Source organism: Aquila chrysaetos, chromosome 1, assembly GCF_900496995.4.
Source record: "Aquila chrysaetos chrysaetos chromosome 1, bAquChr1.4, whole genome shotgun sequence".
Taxonomy (NCBI): domain Eukaryota; kingdom Metazoa; phylum Chordata; class Aves; order Accipitriformes; family Accipitridae; genus Aquila; species Aquila chrysaetos.
In genome coordinates, this window is record NC_044004.1 from 84,035,880 (window position 1) to 84,052,580 (window position 16,701).

Consider the following 16,701-nt stretch of genomic DNA (forward strand, 5'->3'; position numbering starts at 1 on the left):
CAAAATTTGGCATGAGACGCAGTCTTATACAGTGTAAAAGTGTCGGTTCCAACTTACTGACACAGATCCATTGTCTGCACGAAATTCTTCCACTCTGGAGCTACATATGTTGTGAGATTCAGATTCTGTGGTACCTGTTCCACACTTTTTACCTTCTGTTTGTTTTATGAATTAAGAAGCCAACTGAAATTGGAGGTGCTGTTTACCTGTACCTTTGTGCTCATTGCTGTATTTTACCAATCTGTAATCTTTTTTATACCAAAGTCTAGATGAGCCATCTCATCTTCGTCAAGTGATTTAAAATTAAAATTGTCTAATTATAAGCGAGTATGTGGACTGAGCCCTATCTGGGTGAATCGTTACTGTACAATACCAACTTGCTTTGCTTTTCAACAAATACTAGCAAAAAAAAAAAAAAAAAGCATAGCTATAGGATTAGACTTGATGACTTTTTTGTCTGATGCCTTGAACTCCTTGTTTGTCATTTGATAAGGAAATTTACGCAAAACTTTATCTATTCGGGTGCTGGAAGGTTCAACCTTTTCAGGACAAAAAGGCCCAGAGTAACACATAATAAACAAATAATATCAAATTCATTTTTGGCAAGGACAGTCCAAGTTTTGTAATCTTCTTCAGACCAAATGGAAATCTACAAATGCCAGCTCTGTGGTTAATATTTTACAGACACAGCTAGTAAAGGCTATATAAGCAAATGCTTTCCCTTCAATCTTCCTAGCATTTCTGAACAATTTAGCCCACATCATAATTTGCAGCCATGAAGTGGGTAACGTTAATTTCATTTATTTTCCTCTTAAATTCTGCCAGCTCCAGGAATCTGCAAAGAGTTGCTCGAGACACAGGTAAGAAAGGACTAATTAGTTGTCTTTGCAGTCTTTGTTATATCAATTTAATGTCTTTAATGCAATTTCACAAACAGTTCTTGCAAGCCTGATCCAAAGAGAACAGAAAAATTTGATTGGCTTGAAAAGAAACTAAATGAAGAAATCGTGAGGAGATGGGCAGAACACTCAGGACAACTTAACTGGGCGAGCAAGTTGGGTGGCGTCCCTTTGCAACATCAGTGTAGTGCATGAACAGATGTTGATTATTCAGAATCTGTTTGCTTTCCAGCATGGAGAAGGCGGATGCGCTGTGCTTTTGGAAGTGCTGTCATTTGAATGCTAGTTCATAAGCAAGCTCGTCACCAATTAAAGGCAACGGTTTTCACACAAGTAGGCCAGAAATCCGAAAATCTGCATCTCAGTCTGGGCTATAAGAAAGCTAGCCGAAAACTCCTCATTGTGTCATTTCTCCCTGTATTATAACACTTTAGACCTTGGTCAAACAAATATTTCTGCAGGCAGTCCCAGAAATTTTTCCACTGATACTTTTGAATTTTGTTTGAAACATGAAAATACCCAAATTTAACAAAACTGAGTTTTCCAGAGCTGGCTGGAAGTGCCAGTGAACAACAGCAAAAAATCTTTAAATTACGATTTTCTGCACTGCAACCCTTATTATCAAAGCAGGTGTATTCCATTAGGTAAGGCAATTACTCTTCATGTTTTCTAAATGCTGGTGAATGGTATTTCTAGAACAAAACAACTGCCCCATTCTAGCTCATTCAGTAGTGTGGCCACACACCTCAGTATCTCTGGGGAAGATCTTGTAGAAGTCTTCTCGCCAAGAGCGAGGTATAACTGCAACCTGTATTTGCTGCCATCAGGACCAAGCAAAGCTCATGAAGAGCACAGGTGCTATGTACTGGGTGGAACAAGAATACTCATCTGCCGAGTTAATTTTGTGTTCAAAAAGAGAAAATTCTACTAATGCTTGCTGCATTCCTTTATTTGTAGTGTAGACACAATAAAGTTGTTGTTATGCAAAGGACATGTTTGCTAACCCTTAATAGTAGGCTACAGCAGTCATTTTGAATATTTGAATTAAGTATGTGCTTACAGAGGTAAATATTGTATTAGAATCCTAAAAATCACATGCTTGGGTTGCTTCAGAAAGAGGAGCACGGATAAGAGTTAGGTATCTGCAGACAAACGGACAAGAAAGGTCTTCTGAGACAACAGAGAGTTCAAGGTGGCCTGAAGAAAGCTTTAGATTGAAGTTCCCGGAAAAGCAGTACAGATTACCCAGGATGGTGTACTCAAAGGTGGGATTTTACAAGTGCTCAGCATTAACTTGGTGTGTTTCAAAATAATTATATTACTCCCTTAAGTATAAGAGCTGGGTGAATGCTGAACACTTCTGAAAATCTGGCCCAAGGGGCCCAGAATGTATTCTTTAAGGGGTCTAGCACAGCCAATGTGAGAGAGAGCATCATTGTTCTCTTTGTTTTTCTTCCTAGAGCACAAGAGTGAGATTGCCCATCGCTACAATGATTTGAAGGAAGAGACATTTAAGGCAGTGTAAGTCAATGTTCAGCTTACATTTTCTGATTGTTTTCTGTCTCTGTTGATACTGGACAAAAAAGGGAAACTAAACCACACTGTATGAGCTAGTGAAGAGTGCTTATGTCTCACTGAAGTATGGCATTGAGTTAGCTATCTTACTGTTAGTGTACAAAGCCTACAAATATTTCAAGGCCTGCAAAAGTCACAATGACTTTCTTGCTCTCTGGGAAAAGAACTCCCTGCAAACCTTATGAGAAAACCCGTGTTTCTTATACGAAAAGAAAATAGGCATGAGTAATACCATTTTGATAACTTTAGGGTGGAGGGGAGTTGTGCTGGATTGAGACATTACCAAAAAAACCCCAACTAAACCACCAACCTCAAAACACAAACCTGCAACAGGTTTTCTGAGACCATTCAATGATTTGGGGAATTCCTGTTTTGGGAATGGCAGAGGGCCCTGGCAGGAGCGTAACTACTTCTGAAAGAAGGCAGCCTGAAGATCATAATTTGTAACAATGGCAAAAACCAGCTCGGTTTATGGCATTTACAGATATGCTGGTAAAAGTGGCAGAAGACTCAAATCACAGTCTTTTCTGTTTTGTTTCTAATCTATTATTCAAGACTTTTGTTCTTGGGAAGTAAGTTTAAAAACATTTTTCAGAAAGGAGGTGAGAAGAGGAAGGATATGGGATCTGTACTATGCTCTTCATGGTACTCTGTTTAAGAACTTGTGCATGTCATTTGAACAAACAATTTTGGATCCAGGAGCACCTTCGAAAATATTGACTGTTATGTTTCTTATCTCCATACTCCAAAATGTGCTTTGTGTTTCAGTACCATGATCACATTTGCCCAGTATCTCCAGAGATGTTCTTATGATGGACTGTCTAAGCTGGTGAAGGATGTTGTTGATCTGGCACAGAAGTGTGTGGCCAATGAGGATGCTCCAGAGTGCACAAAATCACTGGTAGGCAGTGAATCCTTTGGTATTGTGTTTCTCCTCATTCCATGCAGCTACCAGAATCATCCTCATTGAGGATTTACACCTGATCCTTTCAGGTGTTGCTGTTGTCATCAGCCAATGCTCAGATTTTAGTGGTGAAACAAAGAACTTGTGTTGTGTACTAATTTAAGGTACTTAGTTTAAGAAATTTAAAAAAAACTCCTCTAAGATCAGGTAACAGAAGAATTTTGCAGGTACATAAGCTCCCTGGATGTCTAGCAGGTTCAGCCCGGCCCTTCAGAAAGTTACACGCTTGTGTTCTTGCGAGCTCTAACATTCAGACGAAATGACGTGACTACATTAGTTCTCCCTAAAGGTTTCCCAAGCTGATCATCAAGTAGAATATCAAATCCTGCTTCAATTCATCTGAAAATTCAGTTTAGTCAGATTATAAGTAGAAGGAGATCGCTGTCTTGCACAGAGTATTTTAAATTATAATTAAAATTAATTTTTTTTCAATAAAGCATTGTAACAGTTTTGATACCGGACCACATAAAACTTTATGAAATTGTGTTGAAAACAATGGATTATTCTGATCTATGGTCTAAATCTTATCCAGTAAAAACGTATTTACTTTTCAATCTCGGTTTTCTTTTACAGATAAATAGAATGTACATTATACTGTCTATAAACAATAATTCTGACCCTCAGCATCTCCCTTACAGCCCTCTATTTTCCTGGATGAAATCTGCCAAGTAGATAAGCTCCGCGACTCATATGGTGCAATGGCTGACTGCTGTAGTAAAGCTGATCCTGAAAGAAATGACTGTTTCCTGTCATTTAAAGTTCAGCAACCAGACTTTGTTCAGCCATACCAAAGACCAGCTTCTGATGTGATATGCACGGAGTACCAGGACAACCGGGTGTCATTACTGGGACAGTAAGAAAAATGGCCATTTTGTACTGTTTAAGTATTTAGTCGTGCAGAAGAGGGATCCCCAAGCTATACAGAGTGTGTGGACATGCAGGATATTTGAAAAAGCTGCAAGTACTGAACCTCATATCTGCATGTATAAAACAGTTGCTCAATCATTAAATATCCAAAGCTCTGATCACTTATTTATTCCATGCTAGAGCAGGTTTTTCCACTAAAAAATGGGCTTTAAGGGATCACATTTTATAAATCTTGGGGGACTTCTTTTTTTTTCCAAAAAACCCTGAAAAACCAGTCTTTCCAATATTGATTTAATAATTTACTTGCTCCAGCTTCCCATTACCCCCATTGTAATTAGAAAGGATGAAGAAAGAGAACAGTAAAAAGAGTAAAAATTGGCAATAGAAACTTGGTGAAATGGCATTTTTCACACTCAAAATCAGCATTTTCAAGTATTTGACAATGCATTTTAAAAAAGCATATGTACAACAAACTAAGTAGCTGACAATGTAAAGAGTTCATCCTTCTGTCATTGTTACTGAGTCCTGCTTTGGCAACAGTGAGATTTAGCCGAGCATTTACCATTAGCGGGTATTATCTTAGGAAGGTAGATTACATTTCTAAACCAGAAATAAAAGTTATAGAAGCTGTAGGAGATGTAAGGCCATTTGTTGTTGTCATTGGAATATGTAACTTACGTTTTCCTTTTCCTTATAGTTTCATCTATGCTGTTGCAAGAAGAAACCCCTTCTTGTACGCCCCAACGATCCTCAGCCTGGCTGCCGATTATGAACACGCGCTTCAAAGCTGTTGCAAAGAGACTGATGTCAATGCTTGCTTAGATGAAAAGGTATATAAAATTTTTCAGTATGGATGAAAAGGTAGCTGTCTGATTTTAGCAGAAATTCTCTTTAAAGTCAGAAGTGATTTTAAGAGGCTAATGTTAAATTACGGTTTATAATTCCAAAATCGCGCTTTCCCGTGGTGGTTTTCAGTAAACATTTGTATATGGCTTCATAGAAACTAAGATGGTCGAAAAATTCATATTTTGATTTTTTTAAGTGAAAAAACAAAAGAATCAAACTGCAGATAATTAAGCTTGTCTTTTTGTCCCTTTGCTAACACATTATCAGGCAGCTAGGAGTATTGCACAGATGTGCTGAATCCAAATAACGTGTAGCACTTGGGATTTTTCATCTGTGGTAAACTGTAGCGAGAAGGCACGCTACCGAAGAGGCACTAGGGAAAGACAGATCTCACTTGGCAGCCTAACATGCCATCGCCACATCCGACATGTAGGCGAATGAGAGGTCTCTCCTATTCTTCCCCTATTCATTGCCCAAGCAAATGGAGGAGGAAGAGTGAGAACGGGTAGAATCTTCCTGTTCGTGCAAACCTTTGTGTGAAGAACTTGCAGAGAAGGGTCAGGATTAATCATGTGTTAGCACTGTGAATCAATAGCAGGTGACTTCCACATAGCTTTGGTGTTTAGAGAACTGTAGCCAAAATTTCATGTTAACCTTGAGAATGGCATGAGCCAAACTTTCCCTTTGTCTGAAACTCAGTCCCAGTGACTTCTGCATAATCACTGCGGTGCTTTGAAAGACAACTTACGCTCCTTGGAAGCCACAGGGTTTCAATGAAGTTGAAGTATTTGGTGAACAGCAGCATGTCTGTAGAAGAATTGCACTGTGCCATAAGATATAGTGTATAGACTAGAAGTTAAATGCTGATCGCAAACTGGTTAGGACTGCCTAAAGAATTCTCAGTTGGCTTGGCTTTTCATCAGAGCCAACTGGACCAGAACCTGCTATGTTTCTGAAGTGGGGTTTTCAGATGTGCTTTTTTTCTCAGTCCATTAAATGTAATCAGTTTAATGTGACAATGTGCATCCTGTTACTATAGGCAGCTGCCATAAAAGCAAAAGCCAAGAAAATAAGTGTGATGCAGCAGTATTCTTGTGGAATCCTCCAGAAGTTTGGCGAGAGAACTTTCCAAGCAGAGTAAGTTCCAGTCAGTTTTTTACAAAAAGTAGGCTTGTTAACCTAAACCTGAATCTACTCAAGAGGAAAACATCAGCATATATAATTCACTTCTATATGCTGCATTTGAAAACTCATGGTACTTCCTAGCATACTTTTGGCTGAGGACCATCGTCCAACAGAATAGAGATCAGTGGGTCAGTCTTTCAACACTAGGCTGACGGCGATTTCTTAGCCTATTTATTTAAATGTAGAATTTAATTCTGATCAGGTTTCTGCATAAAGACTGGACACAAAGGGGAACCTGTGTATTTCAGGCTGATAGTAAGTACTAGTAAAAAGATCAGCCATGAGAGTTACAAAGAAATGAAACCGTCTCTGAAACAAATCCAGGAGACACGGAGTTAACTGATGGAGTGTCACTCAGAACCAGAGATTCCAGTGTGTCTAATCTACTTTTTTGCCAAAGCTGTGACACGTTCCTATGCCTACAGCTTTTAGCGATAGGCACATTGGTAATCAGCAAAGTAAGTTGCTAGTTTGAACCTGAAAGCGGTCAAAGAGTCAAATTGGGCAGAGTCACAGTTGTTGTCTAAAGTGCCTTTTTAAGATTAAGAAAGACTTTTGCAATTAATAAGTGGGTCACCTGCCTAAGCACAGAGAACTGCTTTCATTCTGTGGCTAGTCTAATACATTAACATTGACTAGGATCACCTTATTAGACATAGTCAGCTTTGATTTAAAGGTTTAAGTAGGGCTACATACGTCCATGCTAAGTAATCTAGAGATGCTTTACAGTTACTCAAGAGCAATGGGGAATTCTAGGGTGTGACTCTTACATGGACAGCTCAGAACAGAAGAATCACGAAGTTAGTTGTTTCTGTCTCTTTTAAAGGAGCACTGGGTTACTGGTGCAGGTGTCAATGCTCTTTTTTCTTAGCCACCAGAAATTAAATGAGAAGAATGAATGAGTATTTACTTGAAACAATGCTGATCTACGGCATCATAAATGTTAGGGATTTGCAAGGTTTCTGTTCCATACCCAGCTTTAAAACAAGTGTATTTTTCTTCTTTTCCACCTAGTAAACTTGCTCTCCTGGGCCAGAAATATCCCAAGGCTCCATTCTCAGAAATTATTAAAATTCTACAACGTATTAAGGGTATTTACAAAGAGTGCTGTGAAGGGGACATGGTAGAGTGCATGGATGACAGGGTAAGCTAAATCCTTTTCAAAAATGTTTACATACTTGAAAAATGTTTAGGAAGACAATAATTTGTGCATCTATTCATTCACCGTCCAGGGAACTTAGAGTCAACACTTCTGGAAGGTTCCTCAGCCACTGAAAAACTCATGGCCAGCTCAGCTGACCGCCACTGGAACTAGGTTTTGGACCAGTTTCCAGATCGAGCCCTTTACGATCATGAGGGCGAGGAGCTGTTACTTACAGTATAGCACGTGTGTTTTGTTGAAATCAAAACATTTATCAGGGAGATTGTTTGATGGTATTTACTCACTTCAAATCAATCATAAACAAAGCAAAAGAAAGCAGAGACAAAAAGGCCACAATTTTTTTGCTGTCCTGTTGTGCACACTGCCATTAATCCAGCTTTCCTGTAGTGCCAATGAACTCTAGAGAACAGCTTGCATGGGAGGATAAGCAAAACTGTGCAATAGTGACATGATTTAGATATTGGCTGGCTGGCTGGAATTTAGACAGACTTTTTAAACCAGCTGGTGTCCAGTGCTGGCTTTATGAAGCTCTGGGGTTTTTCATGTTTTGTTCTCTGTCAGAGCTGGGCACCTGACAGGACTGACAAAACTAATCAGGCATCCTTCTGACAGACCGCTCAGTGACTTTCCTTGGCTTTCCAGAGTTTGTTTTCTCAAAGTTTCTGAGATCAGGGAGGGAACCACATTCTCCCCCGTGCCTGTGAACATCGTGCTCAACACGCACAGGACGTGCCCGTCCCTCTCTTTGTATGGAGACAGCATTTCTTTAGGAAAGTGCTAAGTAAATAGGTGACCTGAGTGAAAAGGGAAAAGTCTGGAAAAGAGAGAGGAGACAAATTAATCTGTCTTTAAATTATTATTTCATAGCTTGTCTGATTGATAGTATGTTTTAATTTTACAGGCAGAGCTTATAACCTATATGTGCTCTAAACAAGAGGTTTTCTCAAGTAAAATCAAAGACTGCTGTCAGAAGCCAATTGTGGAACGAAGCCAGTGCGTTATCGAAGCAGATTTTGATGACAAACCTGAAGATCTTCCTTCACTGGTTGAAAAATACATACAAAATAAGGAAGTGTGTAAAAGCTTTGAGGCAGACCATGATGCATTCTTGTCAGAGTAAGTAGTGCCAGCAGCACGTGTGCTTCCATTTGAGAGTTCCTGCAAACAATCCTCTCTCTTTCCTGGACTCTGGCCTTCTGCACCGCTGGAAAAACTGTCCTCTTGGGTGTTTCAAGTGCATATGGAGAAAAGAGATGACCACATGGAAGTCCAATATAGCTAATGTAGCTTCAACCTTAGTTGAACCCCTCGTTTCTCATTCATGCTTTGTGACTGTTTCTGTTCAGCACTGTCCTACCTATCACAGCTGAATTTATCAGTGCTTTTCTTTTATTTGAGGGTTTTGTGCAGGCCCACTTACTTACATTTTCTGCTTAAGAACTATTCTGTCCTAGGGAACTATTTTGTTCCTCTCACATATGCCCTGTTGGCAGAAAAGAGAATGACCAAAAAATTCTACTAAAACAAGCAAACAGCATTCCAAGCTCATTGTCCACCTCACTTGATCTTATCCAAGGAACTGTCATTGTCAATTACTGTGTTGTGCACGAAGAAAGCAGCATGTTATTCGGGAGGTCTAATTCTGTCAGCTTGTGTGTCTTTCAGGTTTATTTATGATTACTCACGAAGACACCCCGAGTTATCCACGCAGCTGATTCTGAGAATTACTAGGGGATACGAAACACTCCTGGAGAAGTGCTGCAAGACAGACAATCCTGCTGAATGCTACGGAAATGCTGTAGGTGCAAAGCTTTTTTTGCGGATAACTAGAATGCTTGATCGGTACCTTTTGTGAAACAATTAGGTTGAGAAGGTCCTATGGAAGAGCAGACAGAAAGCATTCGGAGAGACTAATCCCACGGGAAGTCAGTGTTCTGATGGGAGATGAAGCAGTGCAGGGCCCTTGGCAAGGGTACAGAGTTTTCTGACATCACAGAGTAACTTAATTGGTCACCTTATGAAATTTCAGACTACTCTCACTCAACTGCCTGATGCCTCTGTCTCTCAGAAGTGATTCTCCTTATCCAGAAGAAGATAATTTGTAGCTGGTTAGCTACAGGCTCCACTGCCTATAGTGAGTAGGGCTGCTCATGGATTATGATGGGAATCTGCCTGGCCAGCTCACGTAGAGATGCCTAAACTTAGGTCACCTAATCTTAAACTGAATCGCACACAAGTCACAGCACAAGTTGAGTCACTGACAGCTTTGGCCAAGGGATAGAAAGAGGATGTTCCCCTCGTGGTTGATAATCCTATAGTTGAAAAATATTCGCCCAATTTAAACAAACAAACAAAAAACCCCTATTGTCTAGAAAGTAAGTCCAATGGGTAATTAATTTAAATTAAATTTCAAAAATCTTGGTGCCTTTTTAACAAAATTTCTGTTAGAACTTAAGACTCACGTGAGAATCAAGTCCTTCCTACGCCATCCAGGCTATACGGAAGTGATCGGCCTTGCAAAATGGGTATCTTGTAGCTACTAATATTTAGAAGATGTCAAAAGGTATATGTGTAGGACTGTTACCGAGATGTCCTCCTCCAACGTTACTAATAAACTTATACTTGATTGCAGCAAGAGGATTTGAACAAACATATCAAAGAAACTCAGGATGTTGTAAAGACCAACTGTGAGCTTCTCACTACCCATGGCGAGGCAGACTTTCTTAAAGCGTAAGTACTTTCTGATAAATATTCTCTAGTGTAAACCATGATGCTGGCTGCTTTGGGCAAATTATTTGGTCTTCACTTCTATTTTGACTTTAGTCGTCTGACTCAGTAGAGCATTCCTCAAATGTGAGCAAACAGTCATTCTGATACGACTTTTTCAGACTTCTGATCCGCTACACTAAGAAAATGCCTCAGGTATCAACTGATACCTTGCTTGAAATTGGAAAGAAAATGACAGACGTTGGTACAAAGTGCTGCCAGCTTCCTGAAGACAGACGCCTGCCTTGTTCTGAGGGATATGTGAGTACATTTGTTTATTCTCTCTACTCCTTGTGGAGTTTTCTTCTGTTTTTAAAAATGTTGAATTCTGGTGAGATAGTAAACTCACAATGATTTTTCATAAACCCCAAGCTAAGCATCTACTTAACAGAATTTGAAGCCTGTTCATTTTTAATGGATGTGAGAACCTAAATAGTTGTCTGATGGTAGCTTGTGAAAATTTTAGCTCAACTTTGCTCTCCCTCAGAAAGCACAAGTAAGTCGACTGGGTCTGTGGCAGCTTGCATTTGGAAAAGCTGAACAGTCTCTTAAGAAAAAAAAAAAAAAAAAGTACTTACTTATTGATTGTAGCCCAATGGACAGACTGTTTGCAGATTAAGAAATGCTCAACTTCAGGAATATGTCTTTATTTGAAATTTTAAGACCATGCCATTTCCGATCAGGTGTTTAGATGACAGCTTCCACTTCCAGCTATGCTATTGTGACACAAACATCACAGATTTCTTCTGTTACTGTAGGTGGTGTAACTCATGTTTGTCCTTTCCTTCTCTTTTCAGCTGAGCGTTGTGATTCAGGATATGTGCAGGAGACAGGAGACTACACCTGTAAATGACAATGTTTCACATTGCTGCAGTGACTCCTACGCTTACAGGAGACCATGTTTCACTGCCATGGGAGTAGATACCAAATATGTGCCTCCACCATTTGACCCCGAGATGTTCAGCTTTGATGAAAAATTGTGCACTGCTTCTCCTGCTGAACGGGATTTAGGGCATATGAAGTAAGCTAAAAGAAATACGTTGTAGAAAAACTTCTGAAGTGTAACACTTTGCGGGGATGGAGGGCAGAAGGAAGCTACAAACTCCGTTTTGTCATCTGACTGGGACTTCACTAGCGACAGAGAAAAAAACAGACGAACTATGTGTTTGTACTGAGCTTGTCAGTGCATAACATCATGTAGTTTGGAAGAGGCAAAATAGGGTATTTTCTTCAAATAAAATCAGTGTCTTCGCTGACGAGTTTCATGTAAGTCCACTGCCAGTGCAAGTCTTAAGATGCGCTTAACTGAGACAACATACAGATCATTTCAATGAGTTATTTTCCCACCTGTAACTGGGATAACAAAAAGTGAATGGATGGTTGTGGTGGACTGGGGGTTTAGGGTCACAAATAGGCACAGACTCCTCTAGGCATGACAAGAAAAAAAAAAACCTCATAAATGAGCTGTACCTGCATGGAATGGCATATTTTTAATTGGGAAACCAAATTACAACAGGTAGCGTTAACTGTGTATTGTGGCTTTGTTTTCAGATTGCTTGTCAACCTCATTAAACGCAAGCCCCAGATGACAGAAGAACAAATCAAGACAATTGCTGATGGTTTCACTGCCATGGTAGACAAGTGCTGCAAGCAATCGGATATTGAGACATGCTTTGGGGAAGAGGTATTTCCTATCACTTTTTAAGAAAAAAAAACAAACAAACAAAAAAAACCATGTACAGGAAAGTGGAAACTCACTAGGAAACCGTGCACTACAAAAGTGGTTCTGCACACTGCTATGGTTACTTGTCCATGTGCCCTTATAATAAATTTGCCTGCAGAGCATAACATATATCTTGACTGTACAGATTATAGTCACAGATTATAGTCATTGAACAATTTCACGTGGAAAGGTTGTCTGGAGGTAATGTAGTCCAGTCATTTGCTCAAAGCACAGCTAAAGTCTAGATTAGATAAGGTTCTTCAGGGCCTTGTCTGGAAGAGTTGCATATCTACAAGCCATAGTTGAAAAATAAATATATGTAGAATTTAAACTATATCTCTAGCATACATAAACTTCCTTTTGTGCTACAGATTCTTGCAGAACTCTGAAGGATTACCAGTACAAAGTGCATCTGGATCAATTGTGAGAGGTGCCTAGCAAATATACATATATTGGCAGGGGGAGTCAAGCTGATTATGTCCTATGAACAATCATTCCATTTTTTTCAAAAACTCATCAACCACAAGTACATTCATTCATTCAGCATTCACTTGTCTCTGAAATAACCACAGAAGTTCATCTGCAGCCGTATTGCTGAGCAAGCGCAAAGCATTTACAGGAAGTATAAATGACAGTTTCCAACAGCAACCTCATTATCATTTGAAGCATAGAACTGTATTACTAATATCTTAAACTGGTTATTGATTGAATCCTTTTTTATTTATAACCAAAGCATTACATAAGTAGATGCATTAGGAAGACTTAGGGAAGAATTATTTTTCTCTAATTCACTCTAAAAGTTCGTTTTCTACCTTTGCAAAATTGAAAAATACCCACCATACAGGAGCGCACGAATTCTAAGCTTAGGACGTACCATTAGAATTATCCTCCAAACCGTAATGGAGACACAAGTTTAAGCTTACAAAAGTTCCTGCTCAAGCGCTACATACTTTGCTCCCTTGGTTTCTCTCTCACAACTGTTTGTATTCCTTTTTCTAGGGTGCAAACCTAATAGTCCAGAGCAGAGCCACATTAGGAATTGGTGTTTAACACGTGGTAGGTAACAGCAACAATACATATATATCGGGTCATCTGTCTGTCTACCCCTCTCTGCCCACCCTTCCACCCATTTAACTCCTTCAACTCCAAAAAGCATCTAGCTTCCCTTTAACCACCTGGCATTTGCTTTTTGTAATGGGTGGTTCACCATCTGCCATTACATAGCATACAGAAAGTTGAAGTACTGCTTGTGTGCTACCATTTTACAAAATAATCCTTTTTGTTTCTCCAGTCTAGGTTGCCAGTGGGAAAAACATGAAGAAAAATACTTCTGTGTAACTTCTCCTGCCCATTACCTTTTTTCATTTGGTATTGAATGAGTATTTCATAAATCTTAAGTGTTTTGCCAAACCACATGCGTTTCCAGAAACTTTTCAATTCTATTACCTTGAAAGAAATGAATAATAAATAAAAGCTTTATAAATCTGCATCTGTCCTTGTCTGCTGGTGACTACCATAAGGCAAAGTTCTGCAGCGCTCCCTACACAAAATGGTTGCAATAAGTAGAATATACGGCCAGGGAGTCCATTGGGTTTTTTTCTGTTTCTTGCTCTTGGAAAGTAGATATGAAAGAATATTAAAGGTGGTAAGACATTTAGCTAGACTTTCATACTCTGATTCAATTACAGGTTCATTTTACACTTTAGTTCAGCAATTATAATTACAGATTAAGAGAATGTTCAAAGGAACCGTTCAGTCTAAATAAGAGGACTAGCAGTGAGCTCTTATAAAAAGAAAAAAAAAAGATCTTTGCATCAGCCACAAATCAAGTACCTCTTCACTTCCAAAGAGCTGCAAACAGATCTGCTTTTAGATACTTCTTTTATTGTCTTCAGTTGTTTTTAAAACAGCTTTTGACTTTAGAGATGTCTTCTGAAAAGCCCACCACCTAAATCATGACCTTCCTCGCAGGAAGCTCCTAAGAGACAAATTTTTCTGTTCTCTGCCACTAAAGCAGCGTGATTTTCTAGTACATATTTAGTTTTGGTCCACGAACAGAAACCCCCCAATCTTCTACACTTTAACAAGGACCCTTCCATAACCTTTGCATCATTAGAAGAGCCCTTGCATAATAAGGCATTTCGTAAGGGCAGTTTCCTTGGCCTTGACACTCTTTGTGCCTCTAGTTCATGAACTGGCAGTCTTCGGCAGAATCATAGAAGTATACTCTGAATGAAACATTCAGACACATTGGGTTGAAAATTTTAAATGAAGACTCATCAGTCTTGTTATGATTGAAAGGTTTAAATATTCAATCGCCGTAAGTCATAGTTATGTATTGGTTTAGAAGAGTTTATGTGACCCCAAGGCATTCACAAACATCTCATTCAATATGTAAAGTTTTGTGATTTTGAGCAACAATCATTTGTCAGATGCAGTTAAGCACCTTTTCCCTTAGTTTAAGGGAGCACAAACAGTCATTATAAAGACCATTCCCACCATCTAATCCACCATCCAGAAAGCTGACAGTTATTCACTGCAGCTAAAACTAACCTGCTCTAGGACAGTGTAGCTGTAGTTAATTAGGACAAGTTCAGCTTGTTGGAGGAAGAGGGTCGGTGAAAATTTTGAGGCACAGACATCGACAGTAGCCCCACAAATCTATTGGGAAGCGTGGATTTCTCATTAGATTTCCACCTGATCGCCATGCCACAACACATCACGATTCTTACATGTGCTGGTTAGCTTCCTGTCACATCTGGTATGGCTTTTTAACTGCACGTTGAATAACTCCAATACAAAGCAGATTAAGTATTCCATTAAGATTTAGAAATTGAAACTGTGTTTATAAGTAATGCGTTTGTAATTTTGCTGGCTCCAGACAGATACAGAATTAATACAGAAATGATTTCCGGGCTGCATTTATCAATGTTGAAAAGAGTAATGTGTCAAGAGAGTAGAGTCGAGTCAAATATCAATATACCAAAAATACATGAAAAGAATTGATTTCCCTCCACCCCACCCCCATTTCTACAATTCATAGGAACCCACCTATTTCACTCTTGCATGTCACGGTGTCTTTCAGTTTGCATAAAGATAGAGCGCTGCAGCCAAGCTGCAGCACTTAAAGAAGTATCTTAAGTCTCAGTGTTGATGTGGTTTTGAAAATTACTTCTTAAGAGCTTTTGCTCCCATGCTGAACAATCTTCCTCATATTCCTGGGGCTCTCTTTTGGGCCGTGGTTTTCCACGACTGATACGTTTTTGTCCACCTGGGTTGCTTTGTAATGAGGTGACTTTCTTTTTTTCCTTGTAGAGTCTGAGTTCAGAAGGAAAAGGAATAAGCACACCTGCAGCTATAGCTAAGACTGCACTTGTACAAAAGTATTCTTTAACCACTGAAGCGTCGCCTAAAGAGGTAGGGAAATCTCGCCCTAATTACCTGGAACATATTTAAATTTGTTAAATACTACCAAACCTGAATGATGGGTTCGAATTTCAGAAAGGCCAGCTGTTATGATAACTATTCACACACCTGTGACTTGTTTTCATGCAGCAGCTTTTCTTAGGTATTTTCAAGAGTCTTTTAGGTTTTATAATCCTTCTATTGCAACTTCTAGTCCTTAGAACTCACTGAAAACTACATAAGTATTCCTGAGTATTCAAGGGGGAAAACAATACAAAAACCAGCACATCAATTTTAAGGCAGACACCAGTTTTTTGTAGGCCCCTCTCCTTGCCTGCAAACAACTGAGTTTGCAACAGCATGCCCAATCAGCCAGAGCACTGGTGTAAGCATCCGTTTCCTGTACTGTGACAATTCACTTGGCAGTTCTGCTGGTATGTGATGTGCCCTGGAGAGGCTGACATTTACAGTCTCTGGCTAGATAAAAATAGAAACTCCTTCCCTGGGAGACGGTGTCCCAGGAAGAAACATGATGCTGTGGTAATAGATAAAGATCTAAAACAGCGAGACCTTCGTGGTACTGAATAATATGAACAACTACACACCTCGTAGTCTGCTCCTGTTTATATGCGCCATTTGCCTTCTCTTTCCTCTGCAGCACAGCATAATGAATGGATATGTAGTTGTAGTTTGTGATCTACTTTTACCCCTCAGTAATATGCAGGCTAATTTTTACTTTCTCCATTTTCATTTTTTTGTTTGCCCATATCTCTTTCTCACATATCCTCTATAAAGCTTAGTAAAGCCACGACCACTGAACTTCTAATATTCACAAAAACTATTCCTGTAAATCAAGTTTTCCGATCTTCGGAGAAAGCCCAATGGGAGCCACACACCCATCCTTTGGAAGAAGCACAGTTTTAACGGCACCACCCATTAACACTAATGATAGAAATCTCCTCAGACTCAACTCTAAATTAGCTTATTTGCTGTATGTAAATTTTCTATACTAACACAGAGAAACAAACACACACAAAATCGTTAATTCTTAACAAATGCAAAACTTACTATTGCTGGGCAAAGAAGTTCTACCTGCAGATTCCAATGTTTTCAAAGTAACAGCCAGATCAGAAGTTAGAAGTGCTACTTTTCTCTGAGGTGATTAGAAGGCAAGCTCTTTATTGTACTGCTTCTAGTGTGAAAGAGTAAAGGGCTACATCAGTTTCCTTCTACCTTCTCCTTCAGTCTTTAATTCCTTCAGCTGACCACACATCACCTGCATCCATCAGACTCCCCTCCCATCTGCCCC

General features: G+C 39.4%; 2 protein-coding genes across 3 annotated transcripts in view; both read left to right on the plus strand.

The window, feature by feature from the left end:
* The first annotated feature begins 697 nt into the window (after positions 1-697).
* LOC115340181 (albumin-like) lies at positions 698-13,474 on the plus strand. Of its 2 annotated transcripts, none has more exons than XM_030011337.2 (15): positions 698-860; positions 2,360-2,420; positions 3,243-3,375; positions 4,077-4,291; positions 5,003-5,135; positions 6,191-6,288; positions 7,351-7,480; positions 8,400-8,614; positions 9,164-9,296; positions 10,131-10,228; positions 10,387-10,525; positions 11,062-11,285; positions 11,816-11,948; positions 12,987-13,043; positions 13,279-13,474. In XM_030011337.2, the coding sequence occupies exons 1-14, from the start codon at positions 776-778 to the stop codon at positions 13,035-13,037; spliced, it is 1,848 nt and encodes a 615-aa protein (XP_029867197.1). In that variant the 5' UTR covers positions 698-775; the 3' UTR covers positions 13,038-13,043; positions 13,279-13,474. The 2 variants fall into 2 exon arrangements, with proteins under 2 accessions (XP_029867197.1, XP_040979752.1); XM_041123818.1 differs by having other exon boundaries at positions 13,284-13,474.
* A 1,874-nt stretch (positions 13,475-15,348) lies between these two features.
* Positions 15,349-16,701, plus strand: part of LOC115340160 (alpha-fetoprotein-like) — a 32,803-nt gene continuing 31,450 nt past the window's right edge. The window contains exon 1 of the mRNA XM_030011271.2: positions 15,349-15,404. The gene's annotated coding sequence lies outside the window, so the exon portion shown is untranslated. The remainder of the gene's footprint in view (positions 15,405-16,701) is intronic.